Source organism: Aythya ferina (assembly GCF_964211825.1).
Source record: "Aythya ferina genome assembly, chromosome: 1".
NCBI lineage: Eukaryota > Metazoa > Chordata > Aves > Anseriformes > Anatidae > Aythya > Aythya ferina.
The window spans coordinates 6,287,631-6,300,396 of record NC_140296.1 but is presented as its reverse complement, the minus strand read 5'-3'; the positions used below and the strand labels follow the sequence as shown (position 1 = coordinate 6,300,396).

Here is a 12,766-nt window from a genome sequence, read left to right as displayed (position 1 = left end):
GTTATTAATTGTCGTCCTGACTAAGTATACCCCAAGGAAGAACTTAAAACAGCCAGAAGAAACAGTTCCTGTGTTACATTAAAAAACATTACTTGACTACTTGCAAAAGGATTTTTTTTCCCCAAAAACAATCAGATTTTGTTTATATTTTGAGTCTAAAAGATCTCTCTGATCACGTAACCGGCAACAGTCTGCCCTGCTGGGTAGAGAGCAACATTCCCAGCTTCTCCAGGTTTCAGCACTGTTAACCTCAAAACTGAAGAAAAATGGCTGGTGGGCACCTGGACAGCTAAGCACATCTGAAAAGTGACATCACTCCTATTGTAGAGAAACATCATTACAAGGAAGGTAATTAACGGGCTGCCTGAACACTAGGTATTGGAAACAAACATACGAAAACAGTTATCTGAGCTATAACCTTCTCCATCTCTTCCTTGCTCTTCTGGTTCCACACTACTTCTAAGAAATACGCTTGTGTGGATAGCGATACAAACTTCAGGGATGCACTGAACTCATGGGTGAGCAAAATAAATTGTTCTTGTATTTCAACGCCAACTGCAGCAGCCTCTCACATGCACACGCCAGCTCTAAAGATTCTTTTTTTTTTTTTCTAATCCCAGCTCCTAAATAAGAAAAAGTATAGTTCTCAAAGAGCTTAATACTGAAGCTTTTAATTTGTTGTCAAAAACTTCATTTCACATTACAGTTTTGATCCTTAGTTCTATGACTTTAAAAAGAAATGAAGATACATATATTTAAAGAGTCTTTATTCCATTAGGCTGGAGTTTGGGTTCTTGTTTTTATGAGCACTTGAGTTTGTGCTTTTGCTTTTACGAGCTCCTGTACTTTATGTCTCATCTTGACCATCTACTGACCAACAGCACAAACATGATTTTTATTATTTATTTTTTTTAAGGTCTAGGTCATGAATGCTTCAACCCTTCCCTTATTTTAAACAAGGGCAATGCTCTTATGTACTCTGGGTGTAGGAAACTTATCAGACATTCTTCTGATTAGTTCCTTTTTTTTTTTTTCTTTTTAAAACAGGTGGAGAGAGACTTTTCAAAATGCTTATGGAACACAGACACAATCCTGCGATATTTCAATGCAGTGCAACTTCAGATGTACCACAGAATAATCAAAGAGTTGTTACTTTGGCGTTATATACTGAAAATCCTGAAGGGGAAAAGTGGAAAAAGTGGGCAACAAAAAAACAAGACCCTACAACTGAGTTTCTTGACACAGGGTCTGAACACGGGAATTTACCCACAACCTATACAGATGAGAAAGCCAAAGAGACCCGTGTATTCACAAGGCTAATCTAAGAATGCATGAAGCCAAGCTAATAAATACTGCCTGCTAAAAAAAATGCAGCACTGCAATTCTGCAAAACAAAGCACTGAAAAACACAGTGCAGACCCAAACCCGTGAAGGCACTGGTAGCACTGGACAGGAACCAAGAGGCAACGAGGTCAAGGCAGGAGCAAAGGCAGAGGACGGGGTTAGAGATTTGTGTGCACTGCCTGACACGTCTGCTCAGAAGTGGCCTCACATTCAGGCACATAATCTTCCTGAGCTCGTTCCAAATGGTTAGGAATCTGGTGCAGAAGTTCCTGTCTGGAAGGAGTAAAGCCAGTGCAATTTAACAGTACTGCATAAATGGCCTTATCTAGGTATCCCAGCACCCCTGCTATTCCAGAAAAGTTATGTGGATCTTAAGACTTAAGGGTTTTATTTAATTTTTCACCTTGCAGAACTTTAGGACCCACACTTGTCACTTGTTCAGTATAGTGGAGTGAGTACTTTCTACCCTGGGGAAGAAAAGCCCCTACAAATCTTAATTGGAAAGAGAAAACCCCTTTAACAGTGCCCTTTTTCAAGAATCAGCATACAGACAGATGGTTATCACCGAGCAGAGGTAATATTGACAGTCTGAGTCACACTATCCAAACTCATTCCGTACAAGGTTACACCTGCAAAAGACATTTCACTGGCCTGGTATGCGAGACAGGCACCTTGGGATGCAACGCCCACAAAAAAAAACAAGTAGTTATAGCTTTGTTACAGGAGTTTGACATTTAGGGCCTGGGGTTGGAGCTCACCATGCTAATTTTAAGAATATTATTGTGGGCTGATTACATCTAATACCACAGCACCCTGACAAAATAGCAACTGAGCTGGCCCCAGGGCTGAATTTGAGCCTCAGAAGCATGCAAATGTAGATCTACTAGAACTGAGCTAACATTCAGTTAGAAGCTGTTTGCTTTAATAGGATCCAGAACAAAAGAAGCCTATTGCCTATCTTCTGGTCCCAGTCCTGAGGTTAGCAGCTGCTTACTTTGTACAAAGTCTGCAAAGCCAGCGATGGCCTGAAGCCCATTCTTTTAAGGGGAAGGAAAGGGAGGGAAGAAAAGCAAAAACAAACCTAAAAATAAAATTCCCACAAACATACCCTTAATGTAGCACTTGAAAAACATAATAAAGGCTCAAGTGCTTGAACCACAGGTAGCATTTGAACACTAGAAGCTGGTAACTCACTTCAGGCAATACCAACATCTAAAGTAATGCCTGATTTCATCCCCTTCTTTCCAGACATTTTGAGACTATTGTGCTGCAAGAGGAAGAGTCAACAGAAATTAACTCTGCTATCCTAAAGCCTGAATCAAACACCCCTTCTTTCCCCCAACAGGTAGGGTCACTGCTTTCCTAGAATCGTTCTCCCTTCTCAATTTCAATCAACTGCTGCCATTAGACGCAGGTACAGCCAGGTCAGACCAGGCTCTTCAAAAGTCCAGGATCAAGAGAACAGAAAGGAGGAATAATTTAGGAACGTATGGCACCTCCTGCAATTTCCCAGCTGCACCATTGCATAGACTAACCTCAGCTGCAGTGAAATAAGCCTCTACTGAAATCATAAGAACTGAATTACACATAGACTTGCCGCATTACCTTACCAAATGTGAAATGCTGGAGCAAGCAAATAATCTGAGACATCTAATCGAGTATGCATGCAAAGTGAGGGCAAGTAAGTGCCCAGCCCACATGTTACAGATCCCTTCCTCAGGTCTGTTTCCAACTGCATCATGAAGCCTGGACTACAGGAGCTTGCTTTAGGGGGAACATCCTGAGCAGATATAAATAAGGCACACAGGTTGGCAGCCAGCACAACTGGGAGCAGAGGGCAGGAGAGGGTCCTGGGTAACAGCTATCACAATTCACGTGGGTGTGACCTGAAATAAGTCACTAAAGCACCTTAAGTTAAAGATCACAATCAAGTTGGTCACATTCTAAACAGTCTACATGCTCTTAAACCTCACTATGCTTTTTTTTTTTTTTTTTTTTTTTTTGAAGAAGCTGCCCTAGCAGTTTATGAAGTTTGTTACTCTCTGGTCAGTCACAAAATCTGTGAAGTTTTAATGGTGCAAATATGAAGCTGGACTTCTTTTACAGTTTCATCTCCTTTCCCTGATGTGGAAGGTGACATGCAAAATGTTGTAAAAATGTATTAAACAGCAGCATGCCTTCTGCTGTTCATAAAGGAATCATTCCATAGTCTTGTGAAGGTAAAAGCCACTGTAAATAACCTACACTGGGTAAAAACTAACACCGCCAGCATTGTCAGTCAACTTGGAAGGGGAAGCTAAGTTCTTTCTTATGCTATGCAAACTTAATTATCATTACCATACAACTCCACTTTTTGGGAAGTCTATAGAAAAAGCAATTTAGTTGACATTTCAGGACAATTTCAGACACAGGTAGGGCAGATACCCCTCTGAGTTCACTGATAATGAAATGTAAAGGATAAGAAAGACCAGCAAAGCAAGCCAGAGTTGTTAAGATTTACACCAACCTTTGGTGCCATTCATCATGAACGTGTATGCCCAGTTTGCAGACCACGAAAGCGAAAGATGGAACTGCTACTAGATACTGTGCAAGTGCATAGGAGGAGACAAGCCTTGCTGCAAAGAAAAAACAAAGGACGTACAGAGAAGGATGAAGAAGACAGACAAAAAGGTGAAAGCTTACAGAACCAATCAATGGCACAGAAGTAAAACTAGAAGTAAAAGGAGTCATCCTAAAAGGAACTCTTGCTCTTACCTCACCGTGTTCACTGGAAGCATAAACGATAGTTGTATTTGTTACACCCTAGTTCTTGTTTCCTCAATAGGGTTGAGAACCTGGCTGTTTAAAGACATTAATTTCCATGTGCTAGGAGACTCCCTAGCTAGGAAATCACCATTTGTTTTCAAACGCAGCCTTTTTGAAAGCTTTACACACAGCAAATTAACATGTAGGCATTTTAGAGAGGAAATGTTTCTCTTAGAAGTCAATTCAGGATATTTCTAAGCAATATGAAGCTGTTTGGAATGTTTATGGACTTTAGCTAAAGTGATAAAACACCAAATCCTCCTTAGCTCCGAAATAATTCATTCAGCTTTACTGCAACAGCTGTAGACATTCAGTCACACGCAAGCTGTCTTGCCTTACTCTGAATGGAAGACTACCTTGCAGAGAGACATTCCTTGGTAGAATCACATTTATCGAATATCCAAAAGTTCTCATTCTTTCCACCTGAAGTACATTTGGCCTCCTTACAAAAGTGTAAGAGGTCTTAAAACACACACCATGGAAAATTCCATCCCAAAGCAATTTTTCAATCTGATTCTTTGTATGGTCCAAGTTTAAAATTCAGGCTGAATCAATAGTCTGGTCTCCCTGGGTGAACAGATGCAGAGGTTTCTGTCCCCATATTAGTAAGGGGACTGTAGAGGACTGATCACAGCCTGCTGCTAGTCTAACCTGAAAATCCTGGTCTCACTTCTGGAGCAAGACAAAATTGTGACATGAGGAACATGCGTGGGACCATTCCACACAGCACTGGCAGCTTTCTCCTTGCAGAAGTAACCTACAGAGAGCTGCATTCAGATACAGACCATCTAACAGTGGACAAGTACAATTTGTCAGCCTTCCATACATATTGATTCCTTGGAAGCTCTAAGGAAATAGTTGATCTCTGAAATAAGAGGGAAGGACAATGTTTTGGGAGGAACTTACAGCTCAGGCATTTCACCAGTCCTGATGTACACATTCTGGGATTGAACAGACAGCTTACCTTGAACTAGACTTCAGTTCTTCTTCTTCCTGATGTTCCACGATGCCATGGAGTTCTGGTTGCACAAAGACTTCTTTATTCACATTGCTCACCCAGCTGTTCTTTGCTTTGTTTGATTTGCTCTGACTCACTTCAGCTACAACATGAAAGAAGAAGATTGTTATTTCCCACGTGTTCATACAGGATTTCACAACAAGCAAAGAGAAGTAGTTACACTGGGTCTTACATCTCTCTCAGAAGTCCACTACGCTTGAATTACGTACAGAATTAGATCTGGTGCCTTCTCAAGGATATATATTTTAATACTACTATAAATTCCACATAGTGCAGTTGGCACTATGGGGGAGGAGATGCCAGCCTCATGAAGTTCAAAAAGGCCAAGTGCAAGGTACCAAGCACGAATACAGGCTGGGTGGAGACTGGATTAAAAGCAGCCATGAGGAGAAGGATTTGAAGGGGTTAGTGGACAAAAAGCTTGTCATGAGCTAGCAACATGCACTCAGAAAGCCAACTGTATCCTGGACCACACCAAAAACAGGTTAAGAGAGGTGATTCTCTGCTGAGACCACCCCACAGGGAGTCCTGCATTCAGCCCTGGGGCCGGCTGCACAAGAAGTACAGGGACCTGTTAGAGCAAGTCCAGAGGAAGGCCACGAGGATGATCAGAGGGCTGGAGCACCTCTCCTGTGAAGACAGGCTGAGGGAGCGGGAGATGTTCAGTCTGGAGAAGAGAAGGCTCCAGGGAGACCTCACAGTGTCCTAAAGGGACCTACAGGAAAGCTGGGCAGGGACTCTTTGTCAGGAGTTGCAGTGATAGGACAAGGCGGAATGGTTTAAACTACAAGAAGGTAGGTTTAGATTAGATGTAAGGAAGGAATTCTTCCCTCAGAGCACCAAGTGAGGCACTGGCACAGGCTGCCCAGAGAAGCTGTCGATGCCCATCCCTGGAGGTGTTCAAGGCCAGGCTGGATGGGGCTTTGGGCAACCTGGGCTGGTGGGAGGTGTCCCTGCCCATAGCAGGGGGGTGGAACTCGGTGGGCTTTAAGGTCCCTTCCAACCCAAACCATTCTACAATTTTAAGTTTCCTACAACAACCCTGGTAAAGACTGACCCCGTACTTCTTGCAGCTAGATAAACATTAAAAATTCAACCTCTGTAAGCTGAAGAAACAAAAACCAACTAAGCCACAGGAAATTGAAAATAAAGTTGAGGTTCAGTAAATGAAGTCAACTATTCCTTTTCTACAGCAGTAAACTGGAAATTGGTCATAATTTTCATGTAAGCAGGTAGCTAATCCTTTATGAAGGAATTTATTATTTTGCAGTATGAAAAAATAAGCAAGATTTCCATTCTTATTTTTCATCATCCATATCTACAAGCAAAAATATCTTGGTATGTAATGAGTCAGTGAAGCCAAGCATTGCACATAGCTCTGAATGTAACACTGTGCCTTTGTTCAAGTAATAAGATTGGGAGTAGTTAACTTTCCTTCACGATACATCTTTGAGTGCTTTCCTTTAAGCTATATGTAAGAGTTACTGTAAACTGTAGCTGGAGTTTTACAGCTGATTTTTGTAACTTTCAGGAAGGCCACACTAGGCAAAATCACAGAAAACTCTGCACTGACCTCCTGTGAATTTGTGCCTTCTGTTTCAGGCCTTTCCTTGTTAAGGTAAAGTCCCAAATCTGCCAGACAGTAATCACAGCTGACTAAACTGCTGCTATCCAAACTTATCTCCAGGAATATAGGTATTGAGAAGGTGTAACATAGAATTATTTTCTTTTGTCTAATCTGGCTAAGTTTTAGTTAAAAAAACACACTATAAAAGTAGTAAACTGTAATCCTCCACCATTACTGAGAAGCATCATACTTGCCTCATTAGCACACACAAATCCCTTAATAGAGCTTAAAATTACACATTTCAGTACAATCTGAATGAACGTATGTACGTAAAATCCTTTTAGTCAAAAGGATTTGGTAGAACAACAGGAGGGCAAGAGGGGACATGGGCCTCAGAAATAAAATTGCTTCCTGTACAAAGAACAACAAAAGAGATGAGTACTCTTCAGGCTAAAAAAAAGCCAGGTGCTGGAGAGATTTATAAGACAACTATAAAATCCCATATACTATTTTACCTATGCTTCTATGAACACAGGTTGACCACTTGCTTTCTTTCCCAGTCATAACATTAATGGCAATCAGCTCAAAACCTGGAACAGTAAATGTTTACGGCTTATGTGGGAAACCTTCATTCCAGAAGGCCTTGAGACAGGACATGGTGAGTGTTAAAGAGGCACAACTTTAAAGAACTTCTTAGACAAGTTAATAAGAAAAAAAAAAAATCTACAAATACCTCCTTTGATTCAAAATTTCTTTGGTGCAAGTGGCTGCAGGCTGGTCTTGGAGGCTACACATGCTGCCAGGCACTCAGAGAAAGGATGCGGGTATTAAAAGCTTTTGGCTTAGTCCAGTGGGGCAGCTCTTATGTTCTCTTTGTTTTGTTTCTCCTGAAACACTATACTGCATTTACTTTTGATGTTACATACATTATATCCCCAAATTTGATTGATTTCTTTTTTTTTTAAGGTTTAAAAGTACAAAATTAAATCTCTGAGGTCTCAAACAAACCATCCAAAATCTGGAAAATCCACACTGAAGTGGGAACACCCTCAGTCTGATTCTTCACCTGTTCTAGGGTAACTCACAGGGCCTCAAGAATGCAATCCAGGACTGCAGAAGGCTTTTAGTCCTACGCATAAACACAAGCCTGTCCCTCCTGATAGCAGTCATCACATCCTGCTTCCTACTGGAGAGTTCAACGACGTGCCAGCAAGATGACTAAGGGACTGGAACATCTTTTTTTATCAGGAAAGACTGGAAGAGCTGGGGCTTTCTAGCCTGGAGAAGAGATGGCTTAGGGGAACCTTATTGACGTCTGTAAATACCTGAAGGGAAGGTATAAAGACAGAGCCAGGCTCTTCTCAGTGGTGCACAGTGCCAGGACAATAGGCAGTGGGCACAAACTGGAGCACAGGAGGTTCTGTCTAAACATCAGGAAGCACTTCTGTGCTGGGTGGGTGATGGAGCACAGGCACAGGTTGCCCAGAGAGGCTGTGGGGTCTCCTCTTTGGAGAGAGGATCTTCAAAAGCCACCTGGACACAGCCCTGGGCAGCCTGCTCCGGGTGTCCCTGCTTGAGCAGAGGTTGGACCAGGTGGACCCAGAGGTGCCTTCCGACCTTAGCCATTCTGTGATCACACTGAATTCCCTCTTTGTACATAGCATTGCTTGAGTGGAAAACTACCACTGTAAAATTACATAAAAAAACCCCCATTTGAATCATTTTCTGTTCATAACATTTACACACTCTTCTTGTATTTCACATACAACAGTGTCAGAAGATAGTTAACTAAGAGATTCATCTCCACGCCAGCCTTTCCACTACCAAACATAAGCCAGATGCTTACCAACAGCGGCAGGCTTCCTTCGCATGGAAGCTCGGATAATATCTGCTCCATGGATCTTATCTCTGTGCCTCTTTGACTTGGCTTCATAAAACCACTGTCCGCTCATGTTCTTTAGCTGAACATCGTCTTTGATTTTCTCTGGTAAATGCCTGGAGGGAAAAAAAAAGATTGAAAAATGACAGAGACATGCACAGACTATGTATCTGTATGAACAGAAGGGAAATACGAAATATGATGTCGATACATGTATACAGGTTCCTCACCAGTACTGAATGCAAGATAACAGGTGGGGGAAGGAAGTGGCAAAAAGTACTAAGTAATAAAATATTTTCTGCTGCTTTGTCTTTCTGCTTTTTAAGACTCAAAACACCTCTTGCAGAAATCAGGAGATGACAAGGAGATGAAATAATCGAAGCCTGGATGGATCTGTTCCAGTGCAGTGCTCTGGAAGTGCTTAGGTGTGTTTTTTTTTTTTGTTTATGGATTTAGATTGTTTGTTGTTGCTTTTGCTTGTTTGATTGTTTTCAAGCTGTCTCAGCATGCTATTTCCCTCTTCTAACCAGTTACTTCCCTTGTTTGATTACGAGTTATGATTATGAGAGACGACAATGAGCTGGGGAGGGAAAAGCCTCAGCCCCGCTACCCTCAGAGCATCCGTTAAAGGAGCTCTTCAAGAAGATGTTTTGCTCTGATCAACTTACAAGCTGAGCCAGCCCTGGATAAGCCTCCAGTAACTGCAGATTGTGACTTCTTGCCTCCGAAGGCCCGTTGTCCCAAGGTTAAGGCTGAGATAAGCTATCAGGACAGCACAGGAAATCTGTGCCAAAGGCGAGTTCAGGGCTGTTTTGAGGCTCAGATGCTTTTTCAAGCTGTTCATGTGATACTACCACCTCTACACACACCCTCCAGAAGCGTACTGGACAGACGGTTCCAGTTTTTGATAAGTTTTATGTGAATGCAAGAAGTTACAGAGGAAGGCAGCAGGGTCACCCTGCTTTTTCAGGTCATACTTTTAACGGATTTGCAGTTTCAGAGATCGTTTCCTTTCCTTGTTAGGCACATAACACGTGAGTCATTTGTCTTATATGTGGCCTGGAGACCAACCCACAGACCAGGAAAGTTGCTATGCAGATTTAGAGGGTACTTTCTCAAGAGAGGAAAAAAAAAAATCAAATAATAAAAATAAAATCGGGATTCACACGCTTTCTCCATGCGTGATGCTTCAGGAAATAAGCTAAAAACAAAGCCGAAGAGAAAACAATTCTGCAAGTTCTCAGAAACATTAAGACTAAACACGTGCCACGTTGCTATGGGATGGTGTTATCCTTTGCAGGTCTGATGGCCAAGGTCACTGCCAGCTTTGTAGTGCTGGTGTGTTTAGGTCAAGAAACTTCCTGTCCACTCACCCAGCTACAATCACAGGCCTTTTACTGGATGTCACAGACCAGACTGCCAAGCACAGACAGGGATTCCTTACAGAAAAAGGGCACTGAGCCAGTCCCAACCCTGACACGAAGAGGCCCTTCTCACCTGCTGCTCACCCCCTCCTTCAGCCTACTAGGGCAAGAAAATCCAGCTATAGCAGGATTTGAATACTTGAACTTCTCTTGGAAAGCAGCTGTCAACAGTCAGTCCCTCCTCAGCAGATGTAAGAGCAGCTTCTCTGCCTTGAATCACCTACATCCCACTGAGGTTGCCAGCAGCCAAGGCCACCGTTGGCTTTTTCAGTGCCAGGATTCAGCATTACTGGGCAATGTAAAATTTGGCCTTCCCTCTTGCCTATAACTGTGCTTCATCCAAGCCAGAACATGCATTTCTCATCCACTGCAGGTCTTCCACATTGGAAAAGGAGCCCAGCTGTAGCTTCCCCCTGTCCTCAGGCAGACGTTGCTCAGCTGTGAGGCAACTCCTCACTGCTCAGCCTGTCTGGGTTCACAAACATCAGGAGGAATGGAAGAACTTGTACACAGATGATCGCTTCCCCCTTTCACCTTCTTTCCCAAGTGTGTTATTCACCTTCTCAGAACAGATGTTCCTTTAGGCTAGGGCCTGGCTTTTCAGCTATTTGCACAGCCCGCAGGCCAGCAGAGCTCTGACCCCAGCTGGCGCTGCGGGGCTGGATGAGAACACGTTCCAAGGGAGGTTCTCGAGTGGGAAGGGTCTGAGTCACAGGAGAAGCATTCAACGGCCTCCCTCTGCTTGATTCAGCCCTTCTAGCCTGGGCATTGCTCACTTTTCACCTCTGCGTGCAACCACTGGAACCAGGGTGTGGCAGGAGGCCTTTACGAGCCCAGCAGATCCCTACAGAAGCAGGGTTTGCACCATTTCAGCTGGCAGGGAATGGAGGATGCTGTGCTCCCACCCCTGCTTGCTGCCCACAGAAGTCAGCGTGCCTTAACTCCACCAGCTCAGCCGGCCTCCCGGACCTTGGGAGATAACTGTGCTAGCACAGGGGTGTTATAAATGGCTAACAGGGGTGTTATAAAAGCCATTTATAACAGGGGTAAGCGTGGCCTCAATTTACCCTGCACTTTCTGTACAAGTTATGTGTCTGGCTGGCAGAGCTTGCATTTTTAAGACGTGATGGAAGCTGACCACAACAGACTTAGGAATTTATTTCTTCTTCCTTCTCACCTGCATAGTCTGAGCACTTTTGACCTTGATTAGACTGTCTTATCCCTCCTCTCATCAAGAAAAGCATATAGTCTCTCAGTCCCACCTTCTGAGGAATTAAAGCAACAAATACTAGCTATGCCCAGCCATTTACAGCCACAAATAAAGAGGCAGATTTCCAATAAGAGAAATGCAATTAGTTTTAGCTCTTGTCAAGAAAAAAAAAAAGAGCTTTGGGAAGTCTACGTTCACCAACACATCATAGACTCAAAAACAAATGCTGAGGTTACAAGTGACAATTTTTACAACACAATTTGCGTTCTCAAGCTCTGCTGTGAGCAAGCCTCAGCAGTTAAAAAAAACTGATCGTACTGTGTGTGCCTGTTTCACTGCTGCGCAAAGGATTTAGGTTGTGGTTTACCTTTAAAGGAATTGTGCAGAAGCCAGACTGCAACCACGGTTTTCCACGGCTATGTAACTGGAAGCCACGGAACTAGAAGCCAAAGGTTGATCCTGCGCCAGCTCCTCTGTCAAGAGAAAGGCTGACCAACGTGGCGTTACCTCGTTTTCCTCCTGGTGAGGAAAGGACTAGCTGGAACCCAGATTAGGATTCAGATTGCAGGCTCCGTCTGCCGAGTTTGCAGTTAGGAAAAAACGCAGTAATGACTTCACATAACGTATGCATTTGTTGTGGAGCCCCTCGGTGGTCTCTCAATGTGCCAGGTACCCTGTGCTGCAGTTTTCAAAGTGAAACAGCCTGAAGATACTATAAAGCTAGCTCCTGTCTCTACTACAGAGAGGTTAAACTCAAGAGTGAAGATATGCAAGACAAAAAGAATTCACTCTAAAACCCTCTTTTAAAACAAGACTTGAGTTTACCCATTACTTAGCAGGCTTTTCCCACTGTGTCTTGGTAAAACATTTTTGATGGCAAGACAACAAACTCCTCTTCCCACCTGGGCATGAAGTGTGTGCAGAATTACTTGGATTTTACATGCAAAGCAACTGTCAGGCACTCTGCAGGCAAAGCCTACCCATCGTGTATAAAATGGGTTGTCTCTCCCCACCTCTGGAACATCTGATAGCAGGCTAAACCACATGGTACCACCACTGCAAGGCAGGAAATCTGCTCCGATACAATCAGCCCGCGTCAACCCTGCTATCAGCAAATCCACACCATTTATCTTGTGCTTTGTAGGCTGGTGTGAGAGCTCACTGCCTGGTAAAGCAAAGCGATAATGACCTCGGGGGGTTTGTTTGTTTGTCTTTTTGCCATTATTGTTGTTTTTTTTTTTTTTTTTTTAAAGAACAATATCCAACAATACATACCTGATATCTACGTACCATATCTAATACTGCTCAGCTAGACCTCCTCAGCATCTCTTCGCTCTTTCCCCTTTTCCCTCTTACTTGGTGGTTACAAACCACCAGAGAATTTGCGAGAGGTGACAACTCAGAAGAAATCAGGGTCTGTGTTTGGCTCCAAGCAACAGATTTGGTTGCTAATAGATTTAATTAGTATTTAGTTATATTATTTATTACTAGTGTCTCACACACTCCTATTCTGAACTTG

The 12,766-nt window shown here is 43.0% G+C and overlaps 1 protein-coding gene across 8 annotated transcripts in view; it reads right to left on the bottom strand.

The window, feature by feature from the left end:
* SYTL2 (synaptotagmin like 2) overlaps positions 1–12,766 on the bottom strand; it is a 54,779-nt gene that overhangs the window by 21,942 nt on the left and 20,071 nt on the right. For 7 of the 8 annotated variants that reach the window (XM_084519109.1, XM_084519113.1, XM_084519111.1 and 4 more), the window contains exons 3-4: positions 8,581–8,729; positions 5,114–5,249 (exon numbers count right to left, since the gene is read on the bottom strand). In XM_084519109.1, the coding sequence (XP_084375235.1) occupies positions 5,114–5,249; positions 8,581–8,729 (285 nt within the window). Of the gene's footprint in view, positions 1–3,850; positions 3,956–5,113; positions 5,250–8,580; positions 8,730–12,766 lie in introns of those variants that run through there. The other variant, XM_084519114.1, reaches the window with a different exon arrangement.